Source organism: Aethalodelphis obliquidens, unplaced genomic scaffold, assembly GCF_003676395.1.
Source record: "Aethalodelphis obliquidens isolate GAN/ISIS:26980383/991018 unplaced genomic scaffold, ASM367639v1 scaffold12, whole genome shotgun sequence".
In the NCBI taxonomy this organism is placed as follows: domain Eukaryota; kingdom Metazoa; phylum Chordata; class Mammalia; order Artiodactyla; family Delphinidae; genus Aethalodelphis; species Aethalodelphis obliquidens.
Window position 1 is genome coordinate 17,034,748 of NW_020837956.1, and position 13,631 is coordinate 17,048,378.

The 13,631-nt window shown below is 42.4% G+C and overlaps 1 protein-coding gene across 2 annotated transcripts in view; it reads right to left on the bottom strand.

The window, feature by feature from the left end:
• Nucleotides 1-968: 968 nt before the first annotated feature.
• RASGRP3 (RAS guanyl releasing protein 3) overlaps nucleotides 969-13,631 on the bottom strand; it is a 104,003-nt gene continuing 91,340 nt past the window's right edge. For both annotated transcript variants that reach the window (XM_027113411.1, XM_027113412.1), the window contains 5 exons: nucleotides 12,997-13,144; nucleotides 7,979-8,015; nucleotides 5,373-5,498; nucleotides 4,662-5,026; nucleotides 969-3,097 (listed from right to left, as the gene is read on the bottom strand). In XM_027113411.1, the coding sequence (XP_026969212.1) occupies nucleotides 3,089-3,097; nucleotides 4,662-5,026; nucleotides 5,373-5,498; nucleotides 7,979-8,015; nucleotides 12,997-13,144 (685 nt within the window). In that variant the 3' untranslated portion in view covers nucleotides 969-3,088. The remainder of the gene's footprint in view (nucleotides 3,098-4,661; nucleotides 5,027-5,372; nucleotides 5,499-7,978; nucleotides 8,016-12,996; nucleotides 13,145-13,631) is intronic.

Sequence of the window (13,631 nt, forward strand, 5' to 3'; positions counted from 1 at the left end):
CCAAAGAACACAACCATGTAAACATGTAGTCTGAAGACAATTGTAGAGAAGAACCTTGTTTAACTGTAAAATAATATTAATTTATAAGGTCTTTACAAAGTACTTCTACATGTACTATTAGACTTGATCCTTACAACAACTCTATGAAGAAGGTTGTAAAATCTCTCCTTCTCAAATGTGAAAATTGAGGCTCAAATAGATGTATATGACTTGCCCAGGATCTCATGACTACAACTAGCATAGATGGGATTTAAATCTGGCTGTGGATTGCATGCCAAAGATATGCTGTGGGAATCTCATTTGACTGAATTTACCTCCTCAGTCAAAAATCAAGGTGTTTATCTTAGGAATGCTTAAGCTTCTTGCCATCAATAACAGTTTGGTACTTCCTTCTGTAGGAGTCCTGCCTTCATTGTTAAACAGCAAACCTCTCTGTCTTTTGGAGAGGCTGTTTTACCATGGAAATCTGGGGACATTATTGCTTCAGGAAACACCACTCAACATAAAATGTTCAAATACCGGTTAGGATCACTCTTTGATTTAGGCAGATCTCAAAAAGCATCAATACAATTAGCACATCCTTCAATGAAGACCCAGTTGCAGTATCTAACATTTCCTCTCTTGGTATCTAATATTATTAATTTTTTTTTTTTTTTTTGCTGTGCCATTCAGCTTGTGGGATCTCAGTTCCCTGACCATGGATTGAACCCGGGCCACAGCAGTGAAAGCCCAGAATCCTAACCACTAGAGCACCGGGGAACTCCCAATATTCACTGTTAAGATTTTGGTTTTGTTTTTGCTTTGACAGTGATCATCAAACCTACAAAAGGAAGGTCTGGAGGAACCAACCATCATAGTTCTTTTTGCTCCACCATGGGTTTGCCTAATTTACTTATTTTATTGATTATGGGAAATTGACATATTGGAAACATCAGAGCCACCATTGGTTATGAGTAAATGATATAATCAAAATTATAAAGCAGCTTTATTATGGACTCGAATTCCTCTTCAGCAAAGTAATAATAGTAGTATGTGTGTGTATGTGTGTGTGTTTGCATGCCTGTGTATACATATAAACACATATATACACACATATACAAAAATAGTTTACGTACATATATACACATAATATGTTAGTTTTATTATTTTTTTGGTTTGTTTTTACTCGAGGTTCATTTAGTATCGTTGTAACAGGAAGGCTGATCCTATAAAACTCTTCTCATATGTGAAAAATCAAAAATAACCCAAACTAAGTGGCAAGTGAAATAACTGCTTTGAGAAGAAAAAGAATAGTCTTAACATTCATTAACAAAAAAAACACACACACAAGAAGGGTTTCTTGTACTTAAATTGCCGTTTTCTCTTTTTAATTTTGTTAACATGTATTTCATTGCGTTTATGAATAGGAATAGAGGGTATATATACATGGAACCAACACTGGGGATGGCTATTTGCTTCCTGAGGTGCTCGCAAATGGTGAGTTCTTACATTTTTGAGCTTAATCACAACTCCCTCACCTAATAACTTCATTTAACTTGCAATATCTCTGCAAATTGATCTCTGAATCTGTTTGGCATGATTAAGTCAGTTCTACCTAATTTGAAACTCTATTTTAAGGGGTCATCTTGCCTTAAATGCCCAAGGGCTCTCAGCTCCCAAGGGCAGAGACGAAGAGTTGTTCTTCTTCGTGCATCTAACACAGGACCTGCCCAGAGCAGGTACTCAAGTGTTTGTTGAACAGAACTGTCTTCATTTACCTAATGGAAAATGAGAAGAAAGGCATTTTTTTATTGAAGCGACTGCCCCAAAAGAAACAAATTCAGTCTTATGTGGATTATATATACTTAAACTACCAAATGCAGACCAATGCGCCTCTGTGGGTCCAGTTTCTGACTGGGCACTTGGTAGCAGGTCATTCTCCTCAGCCATAGGCTCAAACCCATCTCTATTTTTGAACGTCTTCAACCAAGTTCTTTCTTCTCTCATCATGTAAGAAACAGACCCACGTCTAGTAATGTTGGGTCAAAGGAAGATATTCAAAATATTGATACTTTAAAAGTTTAAATGAAATGTTAATCAAAGGTGGTTTGTGATGATTTGCTTTCTATGACTCTTCTTAATCATGATGGCAATTTCTGAGGAAGAGCATGAGAGCTCTCTTTCACAACCAGAAAGTTTTCTTTTATAACAAACAAAATTCTCAAAACTATTTTGAGGTTTTAAAAATCGCTGGTTGAATTTTAAAAATTGTATTTCAGTAAGGGGTTTGAGGGATGGTTTGTTTTTCTCCTGAATTTTATTCCCCAAAACTTGAATTGATTTTTTTAATTGTTATTCATACTTCTTAATAGCAGTCTTATGAAAGATGGCTAAACCTAGTGAGATGGGACATGTATTTAGTTAATTTCCCCCCATGGCAATGATAAATATTAGGATAGTTTTCATGACTGTGTCGTAGCTACCTAGTGATACAGAATTGGCAAGACTTATATGATTATAGAAGTGTGACTTGTTACACATTATAATAGCAACTGTATGGTAAGAACAATGTAAACAGCTTCTCCTTGCAGCAGATCATCATTAGAAGAACCACTGCCTTCCAAGTCTGGAAGAGCTTCCTTGTCCCTCAAAAAAGTAAGTCCTGGTCCCGTCCAAAAAGCCCACAAAAAGACCCCTAAATCGACTCCTCGTTAAACACCCCCCTCAAAAGTTTATAAAAATACTGAAATAACATTCTCACAGAAAAAGCAAAGTCTGAGTTTAGAGAATGAATATCAAGTACATGCACAAAAGCTTTCATTTCACCCGTATATAAATGGCTCTAGAGAAAGATAGGAGAGAAAACTACCAACTACATAACACAGTCTTTGTGGCACCTCACTAGGAGCAGGGAAGGAGGAAATAAATAGTTCATAGGGTAAGTCCTCTGTCCCATAGTTCAATCAGGGAGATCCCACAGTGTCACAAGGCAGTAAATGTCCAGATATCTTTTCAGATAACTTCCTGAGTTTTGGAGTGTTCTTCAGAGCGTCTCATCTTGCTCCTTCCAAATGCCAACACAGTTGCCTTCAGTGTCCTCAGCCTGAAGTCAGCCTTCCTGCAATACGAATCAGAACCTGTTGTATGGCTGCATCTCATTTAAAAAAATAAGACTACTCCTAGAAAGCAGTTTATCAGATAATTTCAAGGGAACATCTCAAATGATCAGTGCCTTGTATACTCAAGATTCATAGAGGGAAATAAAAGACCATGTAGTCCACGCAGCACATGATGTAAATGTTCTGAAATTAGATTGTAGTGGTGGTTGTGCAACTCAGTGAATATACTAAAAACCATTGAATTATACACTTTAAATGGGAAAATTTTATAGTACATAAATTATATCTCAATAAAGCTGTTTTAAAAGTTGGTGTTAGGGCTTCCCTGGTGGCGCAGTGGTTTAGAGTCCACCTGCCAATGCAAGGGACACGGGTTCGTGACCCCGTCCGGGAAGATCCCACATGCCGCGGAGTGGCTGGGCCCATGAGCCATGGCCGCTGAGCCTGCGCGTCCAGAGCCTGTGCTCCGTAACGGGAGAGGCCACAACAGTGAGAGGCCCGTGTACCACACACACACAAAAAAAGTTGGTGTTAAAAGAAAGGAAACAATGGCTCAGAAGGAACTTACGATAAACTTCATACTACTGAAGACCATGTGCGGCATCCTTACTAATTGTCTTCGATGAGGAAGGAACTAGAGAAATTTTGGTTAAAGGTCATTGGCGATTTTCTCATCATAGGAAACTATGGAGATTGTGCGCTTAGATCTCCTGAGGACAGGTGGAATGTGGAGGACCAGTCATGAGAAAAAAGAGCACTGGCTTGATCCAGTAGGGTCTCTACCTAACCTAATATTCTGTTTATGAAAATGATTCAGTAGGGAGGCAATGGCTTCCCTCCATGACATTACTTTTAGGTTAGGAATGTGACACCAATTTCCCCAAATCCTTTTTCTTAATACACTATGGACTGTTGACTAATAAATTTATCTAAGTCCATCTTGAATCAATTTATATTTTCAGCTTGTTCTAACAAATTCCATATGTTTCCCAATTTGCTTTGGATGATTTGAACATACTTTTTGCGTGGAGGAAAAGCCTGACACATAGAACGCTGAGGTCCCCATGTCTCTGATATTCACCACCCTCTCCTCCATGATGCTGTCAAAAGCCTTTTTTTAATTATTTTTTAAGTAGGGGCAAGAGTTTCCAGCGCTCCTTCTCTATCTACATGTCTTTTGCTTTCACTGCCTCCTCTGAGTTTGGACCCTGATTCTAGCTTGGAAAACTAAGCTGATGGGTATAGCGTACTGTTATATTGGATACAAGCAACAGTCAAGGGTCCCTGGACATCATGTCAGTATACAGACACAGAAACCTTCACTGAGTTTTAGAACCCATTCGGTTCAGTTTTATACATCATAAAACTGATGTCCAAGGAGAAGAGACCATTTGTCCAGAGTCACATAACTAGCCAAAGACAAGACTAAAAGTGGTATGTCTTGATTCCCAACCATTTTGCTTTCAAAACTACCAGGCTGCCTTGTGGACTCACTATAACACTCATCTCAGCTGCTTTCAGCCTCCCTCTTCTGATTTTATTTGTGGTTTGACCAGCACTGACCTCACCGTCCTGTCTGGTCTCAACCATGTCAGCTTCATCCTGGTCTGGTTCGAACGCAGTGCCTCGGTCAACAACATCCACACCAGCCTGCACCCTGGGCTTCTCATTTTCCCACTTGGCAAAGCCTTTGTCCTTTGCTGCTTTGTCATGGAACTTGGACTTCATTTTGGGGAAGGTGTGGGACCCTGAGTCCCCCCAGCCAGCCTCTGACCACACAGGCTCGGTCTGGGTGGCCTGGCTGGTGGTGGCCCGCTGCAGCCGCACGGAGATCTTGCGAGAGGAGCCTGTGACCAGTGTGATGGCTCTGCTGTCCAGGTCTCGGTGTCCAGCTGCGACGCCAGGGAACTCGAAAACCTCATCCTGCACTGGAAGGGGAAAGATTACTGTGATTATTGTGATTAATCATACATCTGACTGCTTCACAGCAAACCGTCAAAGTGGGTGCAAACAACAGGAGTCTTACGGGTAAGGTCCTAGAGGAACAGACCAGAGGTGAAATGAAATTGACCTCAGGTGAACTGCATGTTATTGAGACCCAAAAGCCAAAAGGAGCATGTAGGGTTCAAGGGTCTTTAGCCACTGCTGCTTACCCTGAAGACCTTTATGTTTATAATGGCTCTGACTAGCTTTAGATCCAGAACCCAACCAAAGTGCAGGCATGGAAGGTGAGCAGAGAGAAATTGCAGTAGGAAAGAAAGTTGAGGACATTACCTGGAGGCAACGAAGGACTTCCAGGCAGTGACCCATGACCGCTGCCTAAGGAGGGCGCCCGGGCAAATCTCCGGCAGGCCAGAACCAGGAGGTCTTTGCACTGTTTATGACAGTTGGCTCCACAGTCTGAAACAACCAAAAGTATCACAGGTGATTAGTGTGAACCACATGTCAGGTGCTGATCAGGCTTCCAGGTTGGCGTTTGGGCTCTCACGCCTCCCTTCCCCCACCCTTGTTTCTGTGTTTAATCTCAGGTCCACAGGGTGTGTCTAGGTCTAGTAAAAGGGCCAGTGGGACTCTCTTCCCTTCCTGGGGTTCCTAAAGTTCTCTCTTGTATTTGTTCAGCTGCTTCTTCTACACAGTTCACTGAAGTGCTGGGGAGCAACAAGCAGGGGCAGCCTAAATGGGGAGTTGCCTTTGCCCAAAACTAAATGCAAATTACATGGAACTGGGGTTCTTCTCCAGACCAAGATGGATTCCCCACAAAGAGGCTCCCTGAGCCAGAATGAGGGTGAGAAGCCTCAGCATCTAGTCTCTCCCAGGACCTACAGTTGCCTCTAAATATTTACAGCAAGCTGTCCCTCCATTCAGTATTTGTCTGCATTTTCTATTCTTCTTCATTTCCCAAAACCTTTTCCAGAGCAAGTGATTATATCTTTTGCTTCCTTTCTTGGCATAGAAGCAGAAGACAAGGTGAGCATATGCTCAATAAACATGTCTCAGATTTGACTATGGCTTGGAAATGGCATGCAGCAGATTCTGTGGCCTTCCCATTTGATGCTTTAGTTAAGAAAGTAGATATTAATTGCTACTTGGGGTACAAAATTTTGGCCACTTTGGAAGATAGCAACACAATTACTTCATACGATGAGGGTCCTACATTTCTCTGAAATCACTGAACAGATATGATCATTTTATAGGGTATATTTCTCTCACCATCAAAGAGGAATTTTCTCATTATTTCCAATACCCGTTTTCCCCTAAATGGTCTTGTTTCAAATGGTTTTTTAATAACATCAGGGAAAGATCAAATTGCAATGACATGTCTGGTCTATTTTAATTAGACTTTTCACTCTATATGTCTTTAAGAGAAATACCATCTGAACAGAGATCCTAGGGTTTAATTGATTTTCATCTTCACAAAATTGTGTGTGTGTGTTTGTCTGTGTCTGTGTGTGTCTAGGGGATAAGGGGCAGAAACCAGTATCTCTGCTGCTTGAAAGTAAAAATTCAAGTTAGACTAAGTCAACTGATTCAGAGAACAAAAGGGAAGGGTTTTTTTGTTTGTTTTTTGAGCACTAAAAGGTGGCTCCCATAGAGGTTCAAGGAAGTTCCCTGTCCATGTAAAATGAGGGCCAAATACTGAAAGACAGCTAGAGAAAAAAGGCATCACAAGGGAACATTATTAATCTGAAGGCATTCTGTGATTAAGATATTTCATTTTGTGGCTTTATTATATTTTTCAAGAGCATTATCAGATTCTTAAAAGAACCAGTATAAACAGTCTGCATAAAATATCCAGCAGTTTTCTGAACACCAATAATGTGTAATAATCATATATCTACAAGTAGCCAAACATTCCTATTGCATTTATCAAATATATATTTATTCAATTGCTATAAATTTCAATTAAATGGGGGAAGTATATGAACAAATTCATTGAAAGGGGCAAATGTATCTCCTCTTTTCTCATCATCATCTGTGATTTAGTAGAGAAAGGAATAGCTATGTGAGAGTAGAAAGAAACGCATATGTATTACAGAAATGAGCATGGGGTTTTTTTTCCCTTGAAGGACAAAGTTCTTATATACAGTATTTCCATTAGGCTTGCCCTCCTCAGAATTCCCACCTTAAATGTGTGCTGACGATGGGCAAGACATCTTAGAGATAGGGGTTAGATGTGTGTGGGATAATAAGTGTGGTTTCCTTGCTCTTTGTAACAAGCGGTAAAATTCCAGCCTGGGATCTCCAAAACTTCAGGGAGTCCTTTACTGGACCGTTAACTCTTCAGTTGCCAGTAGCCCCAAAGCCCCAATTTCTCTGTGATGCCAAGAGCTTTAAAGTTTCCCTCAGAGGGCTTCCCTGGTGGCGCAGTGGTTGAGAGTCCGCCTGCCGATGCAGGGGACACGGGTTCGTGCCCCGGTCCGGGAGGATCCCACATGCTGTGGAGCGGCTGGGCCCATGAGCTGTGGCCACTGGGCCTGCGCGTCCAGGGCCTGTGCTCCACGGTGGGAGGGGCCACAGCAGTGAGAGACCCGCATACGGCAAAAAAAAAAAAAGTTTCCCTCAGACAAATATGATTCCTGCCCCAAAAGTCACATTTAAAAATTTTAACAATGGGAGATTGGGATCGACATATATACACTACTATGTATAAAATAGATAACTAATGAGAACCTACTGTATAGCACGGGGAACTCTACTCAATGCTCTGTGGTGACCTAAATGGGAAGGGAATCTAAAAAAGAGGGGATATATGTATATGTATAACTGATTCACATTTCTGTACAGCAGAAACTAACACAACATTGTAAAGCAACTATACTCCAATACAAATTAATTTAAAAAATAAAATAAAATAAAAATTTTAACAAAGTAACATTTACCTTTGCATTTGTATCCTTGCTTGATTATGCCCCAGAGCTGTAACAAAAGACAAAGTAATGTCAGGGAATCTGGAGAGAAATCTGGAAAGAAAACAAGGCCACAGAGAAGGAAGCCCTGGGAAACGTGATGCCTGGTAGAGCACAAACAGGATGTAGCTGCTCCTGACACCCTTCCTGTCAGATAGAAGGACCCTCTCCCAGCCCACCGCAGCTGGGGCAATAACAGGAGTTTTGCTTCCCTTTTCTTTCTGGGAGCCAAACGGGAGCTGGGATGGGAAACTGACGTTGGTGCATTTATTGGACTTTGGCATAATGCGCTCTCAGCAAAACTCACAGGGAGACTCTGTCACTCTGCCTTTGATAGCCCCTGGCTCCCTCTGCTTTTTTTTAAAATCACACTAGCTGCTCTTGGCGCCCCCTACGGTAAATTAAGCGACCCAAGCAATGCATCCCACTAAAGCATTTGGATTTTGCTTGATTCTCTTCTGAGAAGCATTTCTACCTTGAAAGAATACAGAAGAGGAAAAGATTTTGCATTTGTTTGTGTATTTATTCTCTGCATTTGCTGCGTGTTTGGCCTGTGCTGGGGCTGTGGGAGATGCAGAAAAGGCTCAGATTCTGCCAAGCAAGTAAGGAGTAGGATGTAGGAAGTGACGAGAGTCTCAGGAGAGATGTGAGGGCCTACAGTTTAACAAGGGAGTGTTTGCCCAGGCGGTTCAGGGGCATCATCCTGGTGGTGGTGTCTTCACAAACCTCTGCCACACTGTAATCTCTGTGAAGAAGGGAACTTCCCACATTCTTTCCCAGGCCTCCTGCAGCACTTGCATATGGGAACCAGGGGCATCAGGAACATACAGTGCTGATGAATTAAACGGCCTTAGCTCAAGTTGGAGAAGCTCCATTTCTACACTTTGAGTGGTTAGGCTAAGTGGCTGATATCTACCTAATAAAATAATTTTGAAAGAAAGAGGGCTGGTGGGCTACTGGCATTGATGGGAGTGTTGTTCACAATGTGTTATAGCAGAACAATGCCCTGAGTGTGGGAATCATGGCCCTAGGAGAGTAGCTACTGATGTGAAGGGATTCAAGGCTTTGGGAAAGTTGCTCCTTACTCTCTTTCTGACAAGGAAATTCCATCAGTGGAGAGTGATTCCTTTGAGCCTTAAAAGTTATTTGGTCCTCCAGAAAACATTATTAAAATGCAAATGTCTCTTGGGACAGGGCAACACTTTGCCTTGGAGACAGGAAGGATTATTAAGACAACTAACTGGAAGCGAGGCCTCAGGTGCCTAGGATGACTGGAAAAGGGATGGGGAGGTGTCAGTACGGAAAAGGAAAGTGGGTGGGTAGGCCAATCACATCTGTCAGAGCTATAAGGATCTTAACGATAATCCAGTTTGCTTCCCTTTTATAAAAGGTGAGTGTGATGATGCAGGAAGTTAAATAATTTGCAAGGTCCCACATCTGGGAAACTTTGTAGCGATGAGAAATCGTTTCCTCACAGAGCCCTTGGTAATAGTAATAACAAAAATAACAATGATAGCTAACATTTAATGAACTCTTGCTATGTGAAAGGCACAGTTTTAAGCTATGTGTAGCAAGTCATTTTTTAAATTAATTAATTAATTTATTTATTTATATATTTTTGGCTGTGTTGGGTCCTCATTGCTGCGCGCAGTCTTTCTCTAGTTGTGGCGGGCGGGGACTACTCTTCGTTGCGGTGCACGGGCTTCTCATTGTGGTGGTTTCCCTTGTTGCAGAGCATGGGCTCTAGAGTGCAGGCTTCAGTAATTGTGGCACGTGGGCTCAGTAGTTGTGGCTCGCGTGCTCCAGAGCGCAGGGTCAGTAGTTGTGGCACATGGGCTTAGTTGTTCCGTGGCATGTGGAATCTTCCCGGACCAGGGATCGAACCCATGTCCCCTGCATTGGCAGGCAGATTCTTAACCACTGCACCACCAGGGAAGTCCCATGTAGCAATTCATTTAATGCTCACAATATCCTTATGAGATAGGTAATAATAATTTTCTCATTTTTACAGATGAGGAGACTAAGCTACAGAGAGGTGAAGTCATTTGGCAAGATCTCATAGCTAGTAAGTAGGAAAATAGGAAAAGAAGAATGTGAAGAGTATGTCACTTCAGGGAAAGAGAGGAAGCCATTGCTCCTGGGAGTTTTGTGTGTGATCAGAACAAAAGCCGCTGATCTAGGACAAGAAAGGATAAGGTTTAAGAAGCATCCAAATCTCTGGCTATGGCACGTTATTAGCATAGCTGCAGAAACTGCTGAAGAAGATAAAGTCAAGCATGAGTCCCATGAGGCGGGCAAGTCAGGGCGTTGCTTGCTAATGCTTACTTAAGAAGCAGGGGTCTTCCCTGCTGGCGCAGTGGTTGAGAGTCCGCCTGCCGATGCAGGGGACACGGGTTCGTGCCCCGGTCCGGGAAGATCCCACATGCCGCGGATCGGCTGGGCCCGTGAGCCATGGCCGCTGAGCCTGCGCGTCCGGAGCCTGTGCTCCGCAACGGGAGAGGCCACGACAGTGAGAGGCCCGCGTACCGCAAAAAAAAAAAAAAAAAAAAAAAGAAGCGGGAGACAACACGAGGCACGAAGAGGCTCTGGGTCAGCGTGCCCGCCAAGGACAGGAGAGGGTACTTCCCACAGTCTCTGATTTAGAGACCTGAGGCTGCTGTAAGACTTGGAGTGACTGTGGTGGGAGGAGCACTCGACTGGGTGTAAGGAGAACTAAACATGAGTCATGGTTCTGCTGCTAGTGATCCATGTGACCTTAGGGAAGTCACTTAACTTCTCCAGAGCTCAAAATAAGGGAATTAGCAAAATTCTTTCAGCTCTGGAATTCTAATTCTAAAATCAATGTATTTCAAGCAGTGTCTATTTGTCTTCCTTACCCTTAAAATGGAATTTATTTCAAAAGCAGGTGGTCCAAGCACTAAAAAATAGTTCCTTCTATTCCCCCACAGTTCCTTTCAATGACCCAGCTAGAGCATGGTATTTATAAATCCCTTAGAAAACCAAAGAGTTTTTTTAAAAAGGTGTGTGAGTAAAGATCAATTCAAATTATAGCAAGGAAATTAAGTATATTTTGAAAAATAAAAAGGGATATTAAAACTCTGAATGAGTTAATTTCGATAAAACTCCAAAAGCATAAAGGAACACTAAAAAAAGAGAAAGATTCACTCTGAGCTCTGTGGTATGCAACATGTCTGATATCATTTAATACCACAACAACATGGCAGGTAAGTCTTAACCCCCTCTTACAGATAGGAAAACAGTGACTCAGAGATGATCAATAATTTGGTCAAGGACATAGATTAATAAGGGGCAGAATTGAGATTCAAGGTCAGAGTTCTGGACTCCAAGTCCAGAGCTTTCGACCTGATCACAGCTGCATCAAAAACCTAGCGCCAGCAAATCCGCTCTGATGAGTTGGGGAGGGAAGTGTGTGGAAGCTCCCAAGAAAGCCTACCTTGCTGCTTCTATAGAAACAGAGCCTCCATGGAAGGGAGAGACATCCAGAAGGACTGGAGAGCAGAGACAAGACCTTGAGATTTGATAAGGACCTACCAACTCTCACACCACACCATGGGTCAGATGTCTCAGCCTGACTTTTGGCTGTACCAGGCCAGGGCCAAACAGATTCCCTGGGCCTCACTCTGCAGGAGAGAGTTACACATGGCTCTGTACCACTTGAGCATTTTTCAGGTCTAGATACAGGCAAACATTCCCATCAGAAGAGAGATACATGAAGAAGGAAAAGTATTTGTTTGATGATAAAATGGTCAGGTGATGCAATCCCAGTGGTGTAGCTGGTAGGAGAACCTCTCCTTCCCTGGGGTGGGCTAAGAGAACTGGTTAGGCTGCCTTGCCCCTTGATCACAGCAGCTTCTATGATCACGGGGGGCCATCTTTGAGGTAACCACTGCCTCTAATTTACCTGTTCTCAGCGGGGTGTGTGCTTGAATTCAAACGCCTGCCCTTTGGCTCCCCAAAGCCAGTTATTCAAGACTGAAAGCGAAAAATGTAATTTAATGGGAGCGTATATGATATCAGCTACGAATTCCATACGGGTCCACAGGGGGACATGACTGCTGAATGAAGCTAACAAAACTGAGCTGGCATCTGGACAAATGCCACTCACCTGGCTGCTGGGCTACCCTTGTGTAGAGTACTACATTTTCCATCTTACATTACTTGGATATCAACTAGAAGATGTTCAGAGCTCGAGGGTCTTTGTTTAACACCAGGGCCAAACATGACCTTAGTTGCTAAAGGATCATCAGATGTGGGGAAGTGAGGTGTACAACCTTCATTTGTTGCGGTGGTGTAGGTAGAGCCAGAACACTAGAGTTTGAGTCCTGGCTCTAGTCATTACTGGCTGTGAAAACCTGGGAAACTTGAGTTATCCTCTCTGGACCTCTCTACATTCATATGCAAATGGGGAGAGTAAAAGGCCCACCTTATGGGCTAGTTATGAGGATTAATTACACTAATGCCTCAGGAAATATTTTATTACTGTCAAATGCCAAGTAAATGTTATTTATTATTATAACCATCTTCTCTTCGAAAAGATTTTTTTTCCTTTCTGAGTTATGAATTATGGAGCCATATCATGATAGATTTCTAGTGACTGACACCATATGAGACAAGAACTGAGAGGAACCGGCTATAATAAATATACCACTTAACTGCACTCAGTGATGGGTGCCATGGCTCATTGGGCAGAACTTTTCCCTGGCAGGTATTAACAGACAAACTGCTCTCCTGAGTTAATACGCCTCGCCAGCCTTCCCTGTCTTCTCCAGCCCTGCATTCCTAGAAAGAACATAGCTAAATCTGTAGATCTTGCTTTCGTTTTTAATTGCATGTTTAATTTCAGGGAGCCATCATGTTTTACTTTGGATCTAAGGCAGACAATGGACTCTGTTCATGTATCATTTTCCCACATTCTCAGAATACTGCCCAAATCACTACATAGAAGAGAAAGCAATGGAAAACAGACTTACAAATCCTGCACAGTGTTCACAGAAGGTTGGCTTGAGATAGGTCATCTCCTGAAAATTATGGACAAATCCCGGTCCCATTTTACAGTGTAGTTGGGACTTAGCTCTCAGGAAGTAAGCCATCATTTCATCCTTACTAATTAGACCATCCCTGTGAAGAGAATCAAAGAAGAGAGGGATCTTTGAATGCCATGTTGCTAAGTAATTGCCACACTTAAATCACTCACCTCCCAAACCTTTCTGGACAAAAGCGGGGGGTGGGGGGTGGGGAATGTTCACTTTCCTGTCACATCTGAAAAGAGAGAAACTCAAAGGACAGCTTTCAGTGTCAAAGTCTTTCTTAGCAAGCAGAAGATATGTGTGTGTGTGCGTGTGTGTGTGTGTGTGTGTGGCTTGTACACTGCAGCACAGAAAGTCTTCTTCATTACCAAGTAGTAGCTTCCAGAAAGACATCTCCTTTCTAGCCTTTGCCTCACAATAGAGTTTGCAAGAATCAGGTTGCTAGAGAAAGGCAGAAAACTGTGAAAACTGGACCTACCATTCTCATATTCATTCTGCCTGATGTCATCCAGGCCACTACCACTGGTAATCTTTTCATTCATGTCTTACTGGCTCACAGATCATTCACTAGAGTGATT